The sequence below is a fragment of the Panthera pardus genome, unplaced genomic scaffold, assembly GCF_024362965.1.
Source record: "Panthera pardus isolate Hobbes unplaced genomic scaffold, ASM2436296v1 HiC_scaffold_8, whole genome shotgun sequence".
Taxonomy (NCBI): domain Eukaryota; kingdom Metazoa; phylum Chordata; class Mammalia; order Carnivora; family Felidae; genus Panthera; species Panthera pardus.
The window spans coordinates 121,643,563-121,657,737 of NW_026527013.1; the positions used below are offsets into that span (position 1 = coordinate 121,643,563).

Below are 14,175 nucleotides of genomic sequence, written 5' to 3' on the forward strand. Positions count from 1 at the left end.
TATTTGCTGGTACCCGGGTCACGCTCCGTAGCTCTGGTGTACTTAACGGCTCCGTTTTATGGAACTTGGAAAAGCATATTTTTATTTGTAAATGATTATAGATATTTGTAAAGATCGAGTCCTTATTTTGATGACAGCTGTGTTAAAATGCTTGGTGCTCAATTACTGGCAGCCTCATTAAAGGGAAGAAGGCACTAAGCGGGGGAGGGAGGGACTTGTCCTTTGATTTCAGCACCGAGTAAGCAGAGTCCTGGGCCTCCTTGCCCCACGCAGTCCAGGCCAGCCGAGGTCTTTGGCCTCGGTGAGCCCAGGAGCCAGCTGTGGTGCTGTGGGTGGCCCTCTCTGGGCCGCCTCACTGTGGGTTTACTCCTCCAGGAACAAGGAGGCAGGCATTCTCCCCATTTCCCATCTTGGGCAATACAGACTCAGCGTGGAGCAGTGGCTTGTTTTAGGCCCCCTAGATGGGCAGGCCAGAGCCAGGACCCGAGCCCGGAGCCCAAATCGGGAACCTCGCCCCTCTCCCGCTTCCAGAAGCCAGAACAAGGACGCTCCTCCCCTTCCTCCCGCCCTCCCAGCCCGCGGGCTCCGGGAAAGGGGAGGAGCTCTCCCGGCTCCTGTGACACCGTCGCCACGGCAACGCGGCCATACTGGCCCCAACGGACCGGGGGTTCTGGGCTGCGGCGGCCGCGGCCTCGTGGGCAGAGCCGGCGGCATGGACAGCCTCTTCGTGGAGGAGGTGGCCGCCTCCCTGGTGCGGGAGTTCCTCAGCAGAAAGGTGGGTCGCGCCGCCTCCGCCGCTCGGGGCCGCCGCTCCAGGGTTGGGGCGCAGTCTGGGGGCGCTCTGCAAGCCCCGCACTTCGCGGAGGGAGAGCCGCCCCTGCCGCCGCCTGCCCCGGGGATGCCCGACGGGAGCGCCGCTTTCCCGGCCTGCCGAGACTACATTTCCCAGGAGCCATCTGGCCCCGCGCAGTGCCCGCCCGCCACGCCGGCCCGCGGCCTCCGCCCTGCGCAGGCATCTCGCCCCTCTGGCGGGGGACGGGGCGCGGGACCCCGGGGACGGGGCCAGCGGGCGGCGGCCTGCTAAAGCACAGCCGCCTGGTCGGGGCCCCGTGGCCCGTCCCGGCACTTCCATCGCACCGGGAAAGAACGTCCCCCCGCCGGGGGAACCCAAGGGACTGAAAAGCGTTCCCGATGGGTGAACCCTTCAGTCGCGCTCCGAGGTTGCAGCCTAGTTGTTTTGAACTTCCATTGTGTTGCACCGGAAGACTTTCCGGAGTACTCAAAAGTTGGGGAGGTCCTTAGCAGTCATCTGCAATGCAGGTGGGGACACCGTGGGAAAGAGGTTACTGCGGATGCCAGTGTAGGAACAGCCCGTATTCCTCATTATAACTGTACAGAGTGACTCACGGCTTGTCACTCACGGTGTCCTGTGGAGCAGGGGCCGTGGGCAGTTGTTTGGATTAAACATACATAGAAACAAAATCATTTTTTTTTTTTAGAGATTTTATTTTAGTTTTTAAGTAATCTCTACACCCAAAATGGGGCCGGAACTCACAACCTGGAGATCAAGAGTCACATGCTTCTCCCAACTGAGCCAACCAGGTGCCCCAACAAAATAATTTTTTGAATGGAAAAGGGGAAGGGCTTTGGAATCAGGTGGAGGGTTCAAAAATACCAACTGGTTAGCAGTGTGAGCTTGGGTACGTTACTCACTGCCTCAATTTCCTTATCTGTAAAACAGGCCTAATAAGACTCACTCTGCAGATTTATGATGAGGACTAATAATAACATATGGGCGGGTGCCTAGGTGACTTGGTTGGTTAAGCTACCCAGTTGGGCTCAGGTCATGGTCTTGCGGTCTGTGAGTTCCAGCCCCCCCATTGGGCTGTGTGCTGACAGCTCAGACTCAGAGATTCTGTGTCTCCTCTCTCTGCTCCTCCCCCACTTGCATTCTGCCTCTCTCTCTCTCTCTAAATAAAGACATGAAAAAATAAATAATATATGGGCAGTCCCCAGGCATTGCATCTGGTACATAGTAGGTACCTGTGTTCAGCAGTGTCTACACCCCCATCTCTTTTATGCATCTGTTTTGAAAGTATCTTTCTTCGCTTAAAAAAAAAATTTTTTTAATCAAAAAAATTAAAATTTTTCAAAAATGCAGTGTGTCTTCATTGCATTTGCTCTGTTTTTATGGTTACTTGACCTTCCGTCACCAAGTCCTGGGCGCACATTGGATATCAGTGACACAGCCTTGTGAGGCTGCCCACCATCATCATTTCTTTTTTAATTTTTTAAAAAAAGTTTTATTTATTTATTTTGAGAGAGAGAGAGCACCAGCCAGGGAGAGGGGCAGAGAGAGACGGAGAGAGAGCATCCCAAGCAGGCTACCAGCGCAGAGCCCGATGCGGGGCTCGATCTCACAAACCAAATCGCAAGATCATGACCTGAGCCCAAGCCTAGAGTCGGATGCTTAACTGGCTGAGCCACGCAGGCATCGCCCATCGTTTCTTTTAAGTCTGGGCCACCAAGCAAAACTCTCAGAGAGTTTTCCTCCTGGCTTTCCTTTCTTGAGTACAAATGAAATCTAAAGTCCTCCGTGGATACCTGAGGCTCTCCCCTGTAGTCTGACCCCAGCTTAGCACCCCAGCGTTGGTTCCAGCCTCTCCCACTTGCTTTCCCCTGTTCCACTTGTGGCCCCCCCCAAGTCTGTTTCCTGCAGGAGGTCTTCTTGGATAAGTCCCGTTGGAATAACTGACTTAACCTTGTCTGTGGCTTGCTCATTGGCAGTCACGTTATAGTTTATACATCTGTGGTTTATACGTCTGTTTCTACATCTCACCCACTAGACCAGTCCACAGAACTGACGCCTGATCTGGGTTGAACCTTGGCAGTCGTCTGGTTCACTGGGCCTCCTCTCCCTGTCATTTTTTTTTTTTAAGTAGGCTTCACACACAGCTTGGAGTCCAGCATGGGGCCTGAACTCACGATCCTGATATCAAGAACTGAGCTGAGAGCCAAGAGTTGGATGCTTAAGCAACTGAGCCCCCCAGGTGCTCCTTTCTCTCTCTCTCTCACTCTTTTGTTTTTGTTTTTGTTTTTTTTTAAATCTGGGCACACTAAAGCTCTGACATGAGAAAGGAGTTGCTCACAGTCACTCAGAAAGTTTTGGGGATGCCTGGGTGGCTCAGTCATTTAAGTGTCTGACTTCAGCTCAGGTCGTGATCTCACGGCTCCTGAGTTCGAGCCCCACATCAGGCTCTGCGCTGGCAGTGTGGGGCCTGCTTGGGATTCTCGCTCTGTCCTCTCTCTCTGCTCCTGCCCCACTCGTGCTTTCTCTCTGTCTCAAAATTAATAAATAAACTTAAAAAAAAGATAAGTTTGTATAGAGCTGGGATTGCAGTCCAGAGCGACTGCTTTCCTCCTCACCTTCTGCTCCAGAGCAGAGACCACGTACTCCCCTCCGGGCTTGGCCCCAGGCAGGTAGAACCTAGAGAGGTCCCATCGTGGTGTGAGGTACCTGCTAGTCGTCTGTTCGTTTTCTCAGATCCTCATAACCGTCCTTAGACAGGAATACCTGTTCCCTTTCACGTAAGACGATCATGAGGAAACGTGCCCCTGGTGCGCAAGTTAGATCTTGTCACATTCCTCTACTCAAAACACCCTCCACGGGCTTCTTACTTCAAGCAGAAGAAAATCCGAGGGAAAGCCTCACCAGGGCCTGCAAGGCTCTCTACGACCCTGCTGCAGGCCGTGCCTCCGACCTCACCTTCCACTGCTACCTCATGTGCCCCCTACACTACATCGAATCCAGCTACACTGGCCCCTCCAAGCATGGCCGGCCCTCAGGGAGAGCCATGATAGTCTCCCGCAATGTCAGGGCCTTCCAAGGTGACTCTTCTGGTGCCCCAGCCTCCCTCTCCTGCGGTGACTTGTCCCCATCCCACCTCCGCCACCCTTTTCCAAGTGGTCATGTCCTAGGCCTGTTGTTCCCAGCAGGGCACCCTTTCTGTCATCTGTCTGGGCATTCTGTCATTCCTCACTTGCGGCTCACCTCCCTCAACAGCCTGGCATAAACTGTTCTTCAGTCTCACTCACGTCTGCATTCCACAGTTTCTGCCAGCTTTCCCCGGCCCGAACCCCTGCCCCCCAGCCCTGTCGTGACCTCTCCCCACTTCTTACCCACCCTTCATTATAGTCACACCCTCGACAACGTGCTCACCTCCTTTGCCCTCCTTGCACCATAGCCCCCCACCCCCACCCCACCCCAAGTTTTCAAATTCAGCCGGGCCTCCTCCATGCCTGCCCTGCAAGCTGAGTGGGGCTGGAGGAAAACACAGCACCGTGTCCACGTTTTCACGGCCCTTCACCATCCCCCCGCCCCAGGCATGCCTGCGTACCTGGTTAGCCCTCTCCAGCCCGTTCCCTCTCTCTGCTCTTGGATGACCGTTTCACACCTTCTCTCTCCTCCAATCCCAAAGCTTCTTCCCCATTCTCAGGTCACCGGGGAAGCAGAAGCGGTCTTGAGAAAACTCCCAGCAGCCTGTACCACCACAGTTGCTAGCCTTCCTGGGCCTGATTCATCACTCCAGCCTCTGTCCGGCGCCTACGAGGGAATTCTCCATACCCCTGGGGAAGGCCACCCTCTCCCCGCATGCCTGTCCCTGCTAGCCTGCTCAAGAACACTGCTGTCGTCACCTCTTTATTGCATATATATTTTGCCTTTTCTACTGTCGCTCCTACAGAATCCCATCCTGACCCTCAAGTCCCTCCAGCTATTGGCCCATTTTTCTTCTCTCTTCTATAACCAAACCCCATGGAAGAGCTGTGTGTGCTCCGATTCTAATCCTGCTTCGGGCTTGCTCTAACCCACTCTAATCTGGCTTCTGTCCCCACCAATCCTTGGAAACAACTCTTGTCAAATTTGCCAATGATCTTTAATTTTCAGTCCTCACACTTCTTGATCTAACATTGTGTTTGGACAGTTGATTGTTGACTTTTGTGAAATGGTGCGGTGGGGGGTGGGTGAAAAGAACAGCATGGACTGATTGTATTTTTTTAAAACTTTTTCTAATGTTTATTTTTGAGACAGAGAGAGACAGAACATGAGAGGGAGAGGGGCAGAGAGAGGGAGACACAGCATCCGAAGCAGGCTCCCTCCTGGAAACTCATTCTGCTTGGCTTCTGGAGACCACCTTCTCCCACTTCCTGGCCTCTGCTATGATTCTTTGCTGGTCCCTCTTGTTTTCTGGAGCTGTATGTGCTGGGGACTCAAAGACTCAATCTTCTCGGCTTCTCTCATTTTCCAGATGCCTCTGCCGGTCTACTGGATCCCAGTGCTGTCAATATGCTGATCAACCCCAAATGCCTGTCTCTGGCCAAGGTCTCTCTCAGAACTCTTACATTCTTTCCCACTGCCGATTTTATATTTCCACATAGATATGCAATAAATATCTCAGCACATCCAAAACCTAATTCCTGATTCCCTCTGTGTCTTGCAATTTTCCCCATTTCAGTAGGCAGTATCGCTGTCTTTCTGGTTGCTTGGGCCCAAACCTTTGCAATCATTCCTGGCTTTTTTCCCTTTCATATACCCCGCATCCAGTCCATCAGCCCATCTGTTGGCTTTAGCATCAGAGCACATAGAGAGCATAGCCACTTCTTTCCACCTCTCTTGCAACCACCCTGGTCCAAGCCACCTAGATAGCATCCTAACTAGTTTCTGCTTAATACCTTGTCTCCAAAAAATCTGTTCTCAACCTAGCAGCCAGTGATCCTTTAAAAATACAAGTCAGGGGCATCTGAGTGGCTCAGTTCGTTGAGCGTCTGACTTCGGCTCAGGTCATGATCTTGCAGGTGACAAAGTTTGAGCACCGCGTCGGGCTCTGTGCTAACAGCTCAGAGCCCGGAGCCTGCTTCGGATTCTGTGTCTCCCTCTCTCTGCTCCTCCCCCTCTCATACTCTGTCTTTCTCTGTCTCAAAAATAAATATAAACATTAGAAAAAATTTAAAAAAATACAATCAGTCCATGCTGTTCTTTTCACCCACCCCCACCACACCATTTCGCAAAAGTCAACAAGGCCTTTCCTTATCAGGCTCTGGGCAGCCTCTCTGACCTCATTTCCTGCGACTTTCCCCTGGTCATGCGACTCTAGCTGTACTGGCCTCCTGTGACTGCCACGGGGCCTTTGCACATGCTGTTCCTTGCTGAGAACACACTTCTCCCAAGTGTCTGCATGGCCTGCTCCCTTACTTCCCTCAAGTCTCTGTTCTAATGGCACTTAATCATGAAGCCTTTCCTGACTACCCTTTTATTAAAGTATCACACCTTTCCTGCACCCCCTCCTGGTCCTTTATGTCTCTTGCTCTGCTAAACTTTCTTCCCCCCCGCCAGCATATTATGTTTGTTCCCTTTTCCCCACTGAATATAAGCTCCATGAGGGCTAGGACTTTGATCCGTTTCCTCCTCTGCCTCCAGCAGCCGAACTAGTGGACCAGTGATTCGTTCCCTTCATTTCACAGATGGGAAAACCGGAAGATAGGAGTGAGCATAAGTAGCTGACTATGGGAAACAGTGTCCCTCTTCTGTGTCTCTGCTCTCCCCGTTTTATCTGTGCATAGTAGTGCACGTCAGCAGCTGCTGCACTGTACGTGTACCCCTTTGTTTGTGGTCCGCTTCGCCAACAGAATTTCTGCACCCTGTGAAGGGGTGGGGTTTGTCTTATTCCTTATGTATCTCCTGCATCTAGAAGAGCCCGCCACCTAGTAGGTGCATGGGAAATGTTTGTTGAGTCATGACGATTAAACGAACCAATGAGACCAAGGACTGGCTGATTCCCGAGGGCATCCTTGCCCACTGCCCTGGTGGTTTTCAGACGTCAGTGTGTACCACGGTCCCAGCGAGTTTGTTAAGTGTGCCAAGACTTGCCGATCTGAACCATTGACAAACGTGAAGTGTTATCTAGCAGAGAGGGACTCTCGTTATGGTTTCTGCCTCACTCCGACTGGAAGGAAAGCCGTGGGGAAGGTGCTTGCTGTGAGCCCCACCTCTCCTTCTAGATCCCTCTCCCTGGAGTGCCCACACATGCCCCTACCTTTTCCCCAACATGTACACCCATTTCTTTCTGTTCTCCCTCCTCAACTTCCTTTTTATTCTCTGTGGTTCAAGGTTGTGTTGGTACCTCTTTTTGTTTTCACAAATTCTTCTTCCCTCGTTTCATGACAGGCAACAGGTCTTGTCTTGTTTGCCCATCAGCGGGAGCCTCTGTGAGATTCTGAACACAGAGGCTGGGAGAGAAATTGAGGCCTGGCTAGCACCAGGGTCTGGATCGTGAAGAGCAGAGGGGCCCCTTGGTGCCAGGCTGAACTGTTTGTGAGGCATCTCTTCCTTCTCTACTGCTCTGTGATCACCGGAGCCTGGGGAGGTGGGCAGGTAGTCGGTTCTTTTCCAAATGAAGAAGCCAGGTTCCTGGGAAGCATAGCGCCTGTCATTGCCAGACTATGTTTTAGCTGGGCCTTCTGGGAGGTCAGGGCTGGATGATGGCAAGTGGCTTTCCTGGGAACTCAGCAAACGTTTACCATGTGCTTCCAGTGGGCCCCAGGCCTGACCTTGCTGACTCACAGGCTGGGATGGCGGAACCCCCTGTCATGTGATCCTACTGTGTTACCCGGGCAAATCAACCCTTGCTCCCTCCTGAGAAAGGAATCATTATTGGCCTTTTGCTTATTTCTTTTTTCCTTTGGCTTATTTTTATTTGTTATTTATTTATTTATTTATTTATCTATCTATCTATTTATTTATACTTTAGAGAGAGAGAATCTTTTCTTTTAATGTTTATTTTTGAGGGAGAGAGCGAGTGAGCACGAGCAGGGGAGGGGCAGAGAGAGAGGGCAACAGAGGATCTGAAGCAGGCTCCACACTGGCAGCATCGAGCCCGATGCGGGGCTCCAACTCATGAACCATGAGGTCATGACCAGAGCCGAAGTCGGACGCTCTGCCGACTGAGCCACCCAGGCACTCCTCCTTTTGTCTATTTTTAAAGCTTCATATTCTGTGGCTCCAAATCTACTGTCAAACCCAGGGCTCCTGAGCCAGCCTTGGGCGAGTCAGTAACCTGAATCTCACTTTCCTTTCCTTTAAAATGGGCCAACAAGTCCAACCTTAGCTCAGCCCATGGGGTCACTGTAAGATTCAGAATAATAATTATGAAGATGTCGAGTGTAAAGGTTATATAAAAATAAATTCTCAAGTCAGCTTCTGGTGCTTTGCAGTATCCTTGCAAGGAAGGCAGGACAGGAATGATCATAATGAACATCAACAGTCTTTTGTTTATAACCTGCATCAGGGAATGAAAGGCTTTGGTTTAAAATGAAAAGAATGATTCAGATTTCTTCCCACAGGGCTTAAAGAAGACATGTGTGACCATGGACCAGGAACGGCCACGCTCTGACCTCAGCATAAACAGCAGAAACGATCTCCGCAAGGTTTTGCATCTTGAATTTCTCTACAAGGAGAACAAGGTACATGCTTTTAAGGTGTGGTGTAATGTTCTGGAACTGAGATTGGCAATGTCAGAGCACTCGTGGGCCCGGCCAAGCTGTCGGAGATGGGTGGCGGGAGGCTTGCCGTGCCTGTGGCCGGGGAGAAACAGACCCAGCCGAGTGCCGACAAATCCCAAGTGTGAGTTGGGCTTCCAGCCTCAGGGAGGCCCCGGGCCGCCCCTGTGGGCTTATTGCGCATGTGTGGCTATGAAGCTCACTTTGAACCTGGGCCTATGACAGTTATTCCCTGTGCTCCCTCCTCCCTCATGAGGCTGTGTTTAGTCAGACTAAAGAATATAGTGTTGGGTTATACTAAAATTTTCCATTCCCTGCCTGTGTAAGATTTTCCTTCTTCAGTTCTGAGTAATAGCTTATTTTTGAGTCCACTGTGACATTTAATGAGGCAGACCTGGGGCTTGGGCTCAGCTAACCCTGGTGCACCGGAGTTGAGGTAGCAAATGGAACAGCACTTCTTTGGTTGGGGGGCTGGGGGGGCTCCCCTGACCCCTCGGCCTTGTCCCTCCCTCCCCCTACCGGCTGTTACAAGCTTCCACGGCACGGCGCCGTGTACTTTTTCCTTTGTTGTGCTCAGCACACTTATAATAGACTGTTTGTGTGGTAGTTTAATTAGTGTCTGCTTCCCGACCACCTTGGATGCAGCAGGAGGCCAGAGAGGGCATCTCTGTTGTTCACTATCGTATCCCCTACTTAACATGTTGCCTGAGGCCACGGCAAATGGTCCATGTGTATTTGTGGATTCTATGACTGACTGAATGAATGAAGCTACCATTCTGGCTTAATTGCTTTTTCTGCTACGAACGCGGTATCTTCTTCTTCTTTTTTTAATGTTTATTTATTTTTGAGACAGAGAGAGACAGAGCATGAATGGGGGAGGGTCAGAGAGAGAGGGAGACACAGAATCTGAAGCAGGCTCCAGGCTCTGAGCTGTCAGCACAGAGCCCGGTGCAGGGCTCGAACTCACAGACTGTGAGATCATGACTTGAGCTGAAGTTGGCCGCTTAATCGACTGAGCCACCCAGGCGCCCTGAACGCGGTATCTTCTAATTTGCTTGAAGAATGGGCTCTCCAGTAGGTATTGCCTTGTGGTAGGGAATAGTGTCAGAGTTGGAAAGAATCTAATGGTCATGCAGTTAAGCATTTATCATAATTTTTTGAAAAGGCAATAAAATGATATTTCCTGCAGAAGTCCAGATATGCAAAACAAAGAAGGGAAACCCCCTAGTTAGATTGGGGATAAAGAGGACTTGCCTTCTTGGCCTTTTAGGGCAGCCCCTCAGGGCTGGACTAAGCAGCTTCTATTTTTTATTTTATCTTATTTTTTAAGTTTATTTATTTTGAGAGAAAGAGAGAGAGAGTGTGTGAGTGGGGGAGGGGATGAGAGAGAGGGAGAGAATGTGAAGCAGGTTCCACGCTGTCAGCGCAGAGCCCAATGCAGGGCTCAAACTCATGAGACCATGACCTGAACGGAAATCAAGAGTTGGACGCTGAACTGAGTCACCCATGTGCCTCAAAGCTTTGAAATTACTGACAGAATGGGCGACCCATCTGGAGGAGCTGTGAGCCAGCGAAAAGTGGCTGATCTCACAGTGACTTACGGGGTAGGGGTGAAGCTAGAACCAGATCTAATTCTCAGTCCTACTATAGTAATGGCAGTCAAACTTCCTGTAATTGTAACCCTTTACTCAAACGATATCTTAGCAGATGAGGTTAGAGTGGGGGTGGGATGCCCGCCCCCCCCCCCCCCCAGCCCTCCAAGGCTATTTCTGAGACATCTGGAAAAACCTCAGAGCAGCTCAAAACCTGCCCTTGCACGTGTCACATAGCCCAGGGAGGAACCCAGGCCAAATTTCCCTCAAAAGAACAATGGTATCAACCTACAGGAACACTTAGGTTGCCACAAGTTCCTGTGCCTGACTTTGATGAGAAAAGGGCAGTGGCAGCCAGGTGAAGTCCTGGCATAGGTTCAGTAAAGACATCAGATCGATGCCCTTCATCCTTGGTCCCGGTGTGATACCGCTGCCCCTCCACCGCTTCTGTGTGGTCAGCTGGGGTCCTGTAGACCCCAGCACCAGACACTCAGTAGATCTCCATTGGCTGCATTTCAAGGCAGCAGAGTAGACTGTATATTTTAGAAAGGCTTTTCCATAGAAAGTGAGACGGGTAACCAGAAAATCAAATAACCCTGCTGATACACTGGGATTTTTTATGTAAATGCAACTTTACTTAATTTCCTGGAATCATCTTTGCCATTCAAGTTATTTTTATTTCTGCACTATAATATAGTCTCCCTAAGGTAATAATTATCTGAAGATACTTAAGATATTTTCATTAGATCTTGGTAAGTGCCCTGATTATTTGATTTATACAGTAGTTATTATACAATGAAATGAGCTTATATTTTACAGAAAGACATATTTATTAACCTATCTATCGCATAATGATTTTGACATTTGCACAAAGCTAGCCTGCTTCTAGGAAAGCCCTGCAATTTAATGTTAATTCCAGGAACTTGTTTTTCCCTATTAAAGATACAATATATAAAAATGCCAGTGTAAAATTAAGTTTTTGAAAAATGGTGTCTAGATTCATATAAAGGCTGTGAAGAGCCACAAAGTATAATTCATGTAACGCAGGGCTATAAATCTCTCGTATTGAAAGAAAAATAGGACGGTCTAAATTAATTATGCAACGCCTTTCCCCTGACTCTCTTCCTTGTGAGTTTCATTTAGACTTAGACAAAATAGTTCTTTTGGGCCCCATTCTAAAAAAATAAAGCTGTCCCCTTATTTTGACTGCCTGATAAATCTGTTGCTGTTGGTCATAACCCATTTGGCTGTGGGTGTGGGTCCCAGGATTTTGCTGTGCAGAGCAGGGGAATAGGAAGAGGGAAGGACTGGATGTGCCTGAGGGTCCTCTCTGTGCCAGGTTCTTTGTCAGGCGCTATATTGCTCTGATTGCAGACTCACCAAATGTCCCATGTCTGACCACACTTCCCAACAGCTTGGTGTTCCTGGGCAAGTGGGGTGGGGACTGACACAGTTCCATGGCCCGAGGTCAGCCTGTGGATTGCTGCTTGGATAACTATGTCCAGCTTACTTGGGGGAATTTTAAGAGAAGCCAGGACTCCAATCTTTGCAATTCTGGCTTAGTAAGACACAGCAGGACCTGGGAATATGTATTTTTAAAACCTCCAAAGATGATATTTGGTATTGTCAGGATTGGGAAATACTGATATCATTTCTTTCTAAAACCGACCACTATAGAGTTTCATTTCTTTCTTTCTTTCTTCCTTCCTTCCTTCCTTCCTTCCTTCCTTCCTTCCTTCCTTCCTTCCTTTCAAGATTCTGGTGTAGATTGAGTCAATCCTGATGGCCTCTCATGTTTTTTGCAATAGACTGCTGCAGAAGAGTCCCTGTGGTCCCCAGTGTTAAATGCAGAGCACACAACCTTAGAGCACATTCGGGTCCCAAGTATTTATAAACTTGTAGAGTTAATGATCCCGAAAAAAGGTTTAGTTTTTTTATTTTATTTTTTTTATTTATTTATTTTTTAACATTTATTCATTTTTGAGACAGAGAGAGACAGAGCATGAATGGGGGAGGGGCAGAGAGAGAGGGAGACACAGAATCGGAAGCAGGCTCCAGGCTCTGAGCCATCAGCCCAGAGCCCGACGCGGGGCTCGAACTCACGGACCGCGAGATCGTGACCTGAGCTGAAGTCGGACGCTCAACCGACTGAGCCACCCAGGCGCCCCAGGTTTAGTTTTTTTAAATGAAGAGATATCTATTTTCTAAAATTACTCCTAGGAGAAAAACCAAGAGGAAATTTTCTTGGGTATTCTTCTATTCATATCATATTTTATTACAGTTGTTCATCGGATCGCCTGACTCATGCATCGGATGATAGTTCTTTTAGGATAGAGATTTTTGTCTTCATCTCTGTTATACCATGGCACCTCACACATGGTAGGCAGTCACTGAAAACTTGCTGAAAGAAAGAGTGTATGAATGAATAAGAAGCTGATAAACTATGTCAAAGAACTGGACTAGTCATCTTTTCCACCTTTTTCCCCTGAAGTTGTACCTGTGGTTAATGATATTTTTTCTTCCAATGATAGGCAAAGGAAAATCCTCTAAAAACAAACCTCGAACTCATTACCAGATACTTTCTGGATCACTTTGGGAATACTGCTAACAATGTCACTCAAGAAACACCAATTCCTGCACTCTCAATTCCAAAGAAAAATATCAAATCACCACCGAGAGGCTCAGAGACCACGCTGGTGAATATATATGACCTTGCAGAGGAAGATGCAGAATGGAGAACATCGTTGTCAGAAACAAGCAAAGCCAGGTATCTCTTCTTATTTACACTGTGAGTTAGTTTCCTATCACTGCTCTAACAAATGGCTATAAATGCCGTGGCTGTAACAGTCAGGGTTTTCTAGAAAAACAGAACCAATAGGAACCAACAGGATGTGTGTGTGTGTGTGTGTGTGTGTACATACATGCAAATATATATGCACATATATATGTGTATCCGTATTATATATATATATATATATATATATTATTTTAAGGAGTTGGCTCACATGATTGTGGGAGCTGGCAAGTCTGATATCTGTAGGGCAGACTGGCACACTAGAAACTTAGGCAGTATTCTGTGTTATAGTCCTGAGGCAGAATTCTCTGGGAAACCTCAAGTTTTGCTCTTAAGGCCTTCAACTGATTGAATGAGGCCCACCCATATTATCTAGGGTAATCTTCTTTACTTAAAGTCAACTAATCATAGATGTTAGTCCTATCTTAAAAACACCTTCATGGAAGCATCAAGGCTATTATTTATCCAAACAACTAGGCAACATGGCCTAGCAAAGCTGACATAAAATTTAACCATCACCGTGTCTTAAAGCAACACAAATATATTACCTTACAATTCTGAGATCAGAAGTTCAAAACTGGTCTGGGTTAATGACAAGGTGTCAGTAGGGCTTGTTCCTTCTGGAAGTTTTTGGGGCAAATCTGTTTCCTTTCCTTTTTTGGCTTCTAGAGGCTGCCTACATTCCCTGGCTTGTGGCTGCTCCCTCTGTCTTGAGGGCACATCACTCCAGCCTCTGCTTCTGTCATTGTATCCTACTCCAGACACTGACCTCCTGCCTCCCGTCTAGCAAGGGCCCTTGTGACTCCAGTGGGCCCTCCCAGATAATAGAGGATAATCTCAAACTTTAACACATGTGCAAAGTCCCTTTTCCACGTAAGATAGCATTCATGGGTTCTGGGCTCAGGGCATCTATGGGGGGCCATTATTCAGCTTCCACATTGTGTGCTTTCCAATTCCCTGTTGTGGGGCACTGTTACCTTTCTCTGGAGGCCTTGGGAGTAGAGGAGGATGCGAGGGGGGATGCTCATGGTTCAGATGTTTAACATTTGTCAGGTTCAGGGGCTTGCTTCATTTGCATTTTCTTAAAAACGAAACAAAACAGGTACAGGATTCCCTAAGCAAGTTAACACTGTAGAATTAGACACATCTGAAAAATAAGGCCTTTTGGACCTCTTAGGGAGAAAATGAATTGGGATTCTGGATTGAACCTCCATTATTTGGAAAGCAGTTATGTTA

The 14,175-nt window shown here is 48.6% G+C and overlaps 1 protein-coding gene across 3 annotated transcripts in view; it reads left to right on the plus strand.

Moving 5' to 3' along the window:
* The first annotated feature begins 604 nt into the window (after nucleotides 1-604).
* Nucleotides 605-14,175, plus strand: part of MINDY4 (MINDY lysine 48 deubiquitinase 4) — a 109,425-nt gene continuing 95,854 nt past the window's right edge. Inside the window, exons 1-3 of one of the 3 annotated variants that reach the window (XM_019443729.2) lie at nucleotides 605-775; nucleotides 8,398-8,517; nucleotides 12,677-12,912. In XM_019443729.2, the coding sequence (XP_019299274.2) occupies nucleotides 713-775; nucleotides 8,398-8,517; nucleotides 12,677-12,912 (419 nt within the window). In that variant the 5' untranslated portion in view covers nucleotides 605-712. Of the gene's footprint in view, nucleotides 776-2,930; nucleotides 3,051-7,252; nucleotides 7,370-8,397; nucleotides 8,518-12,676; nucleotides 12,913-14,175 lie in introns of those variants that run through there. The other 2 variants (XM_053896878.1, XM_019443730.2) reach the window with 2 other exon arrangements.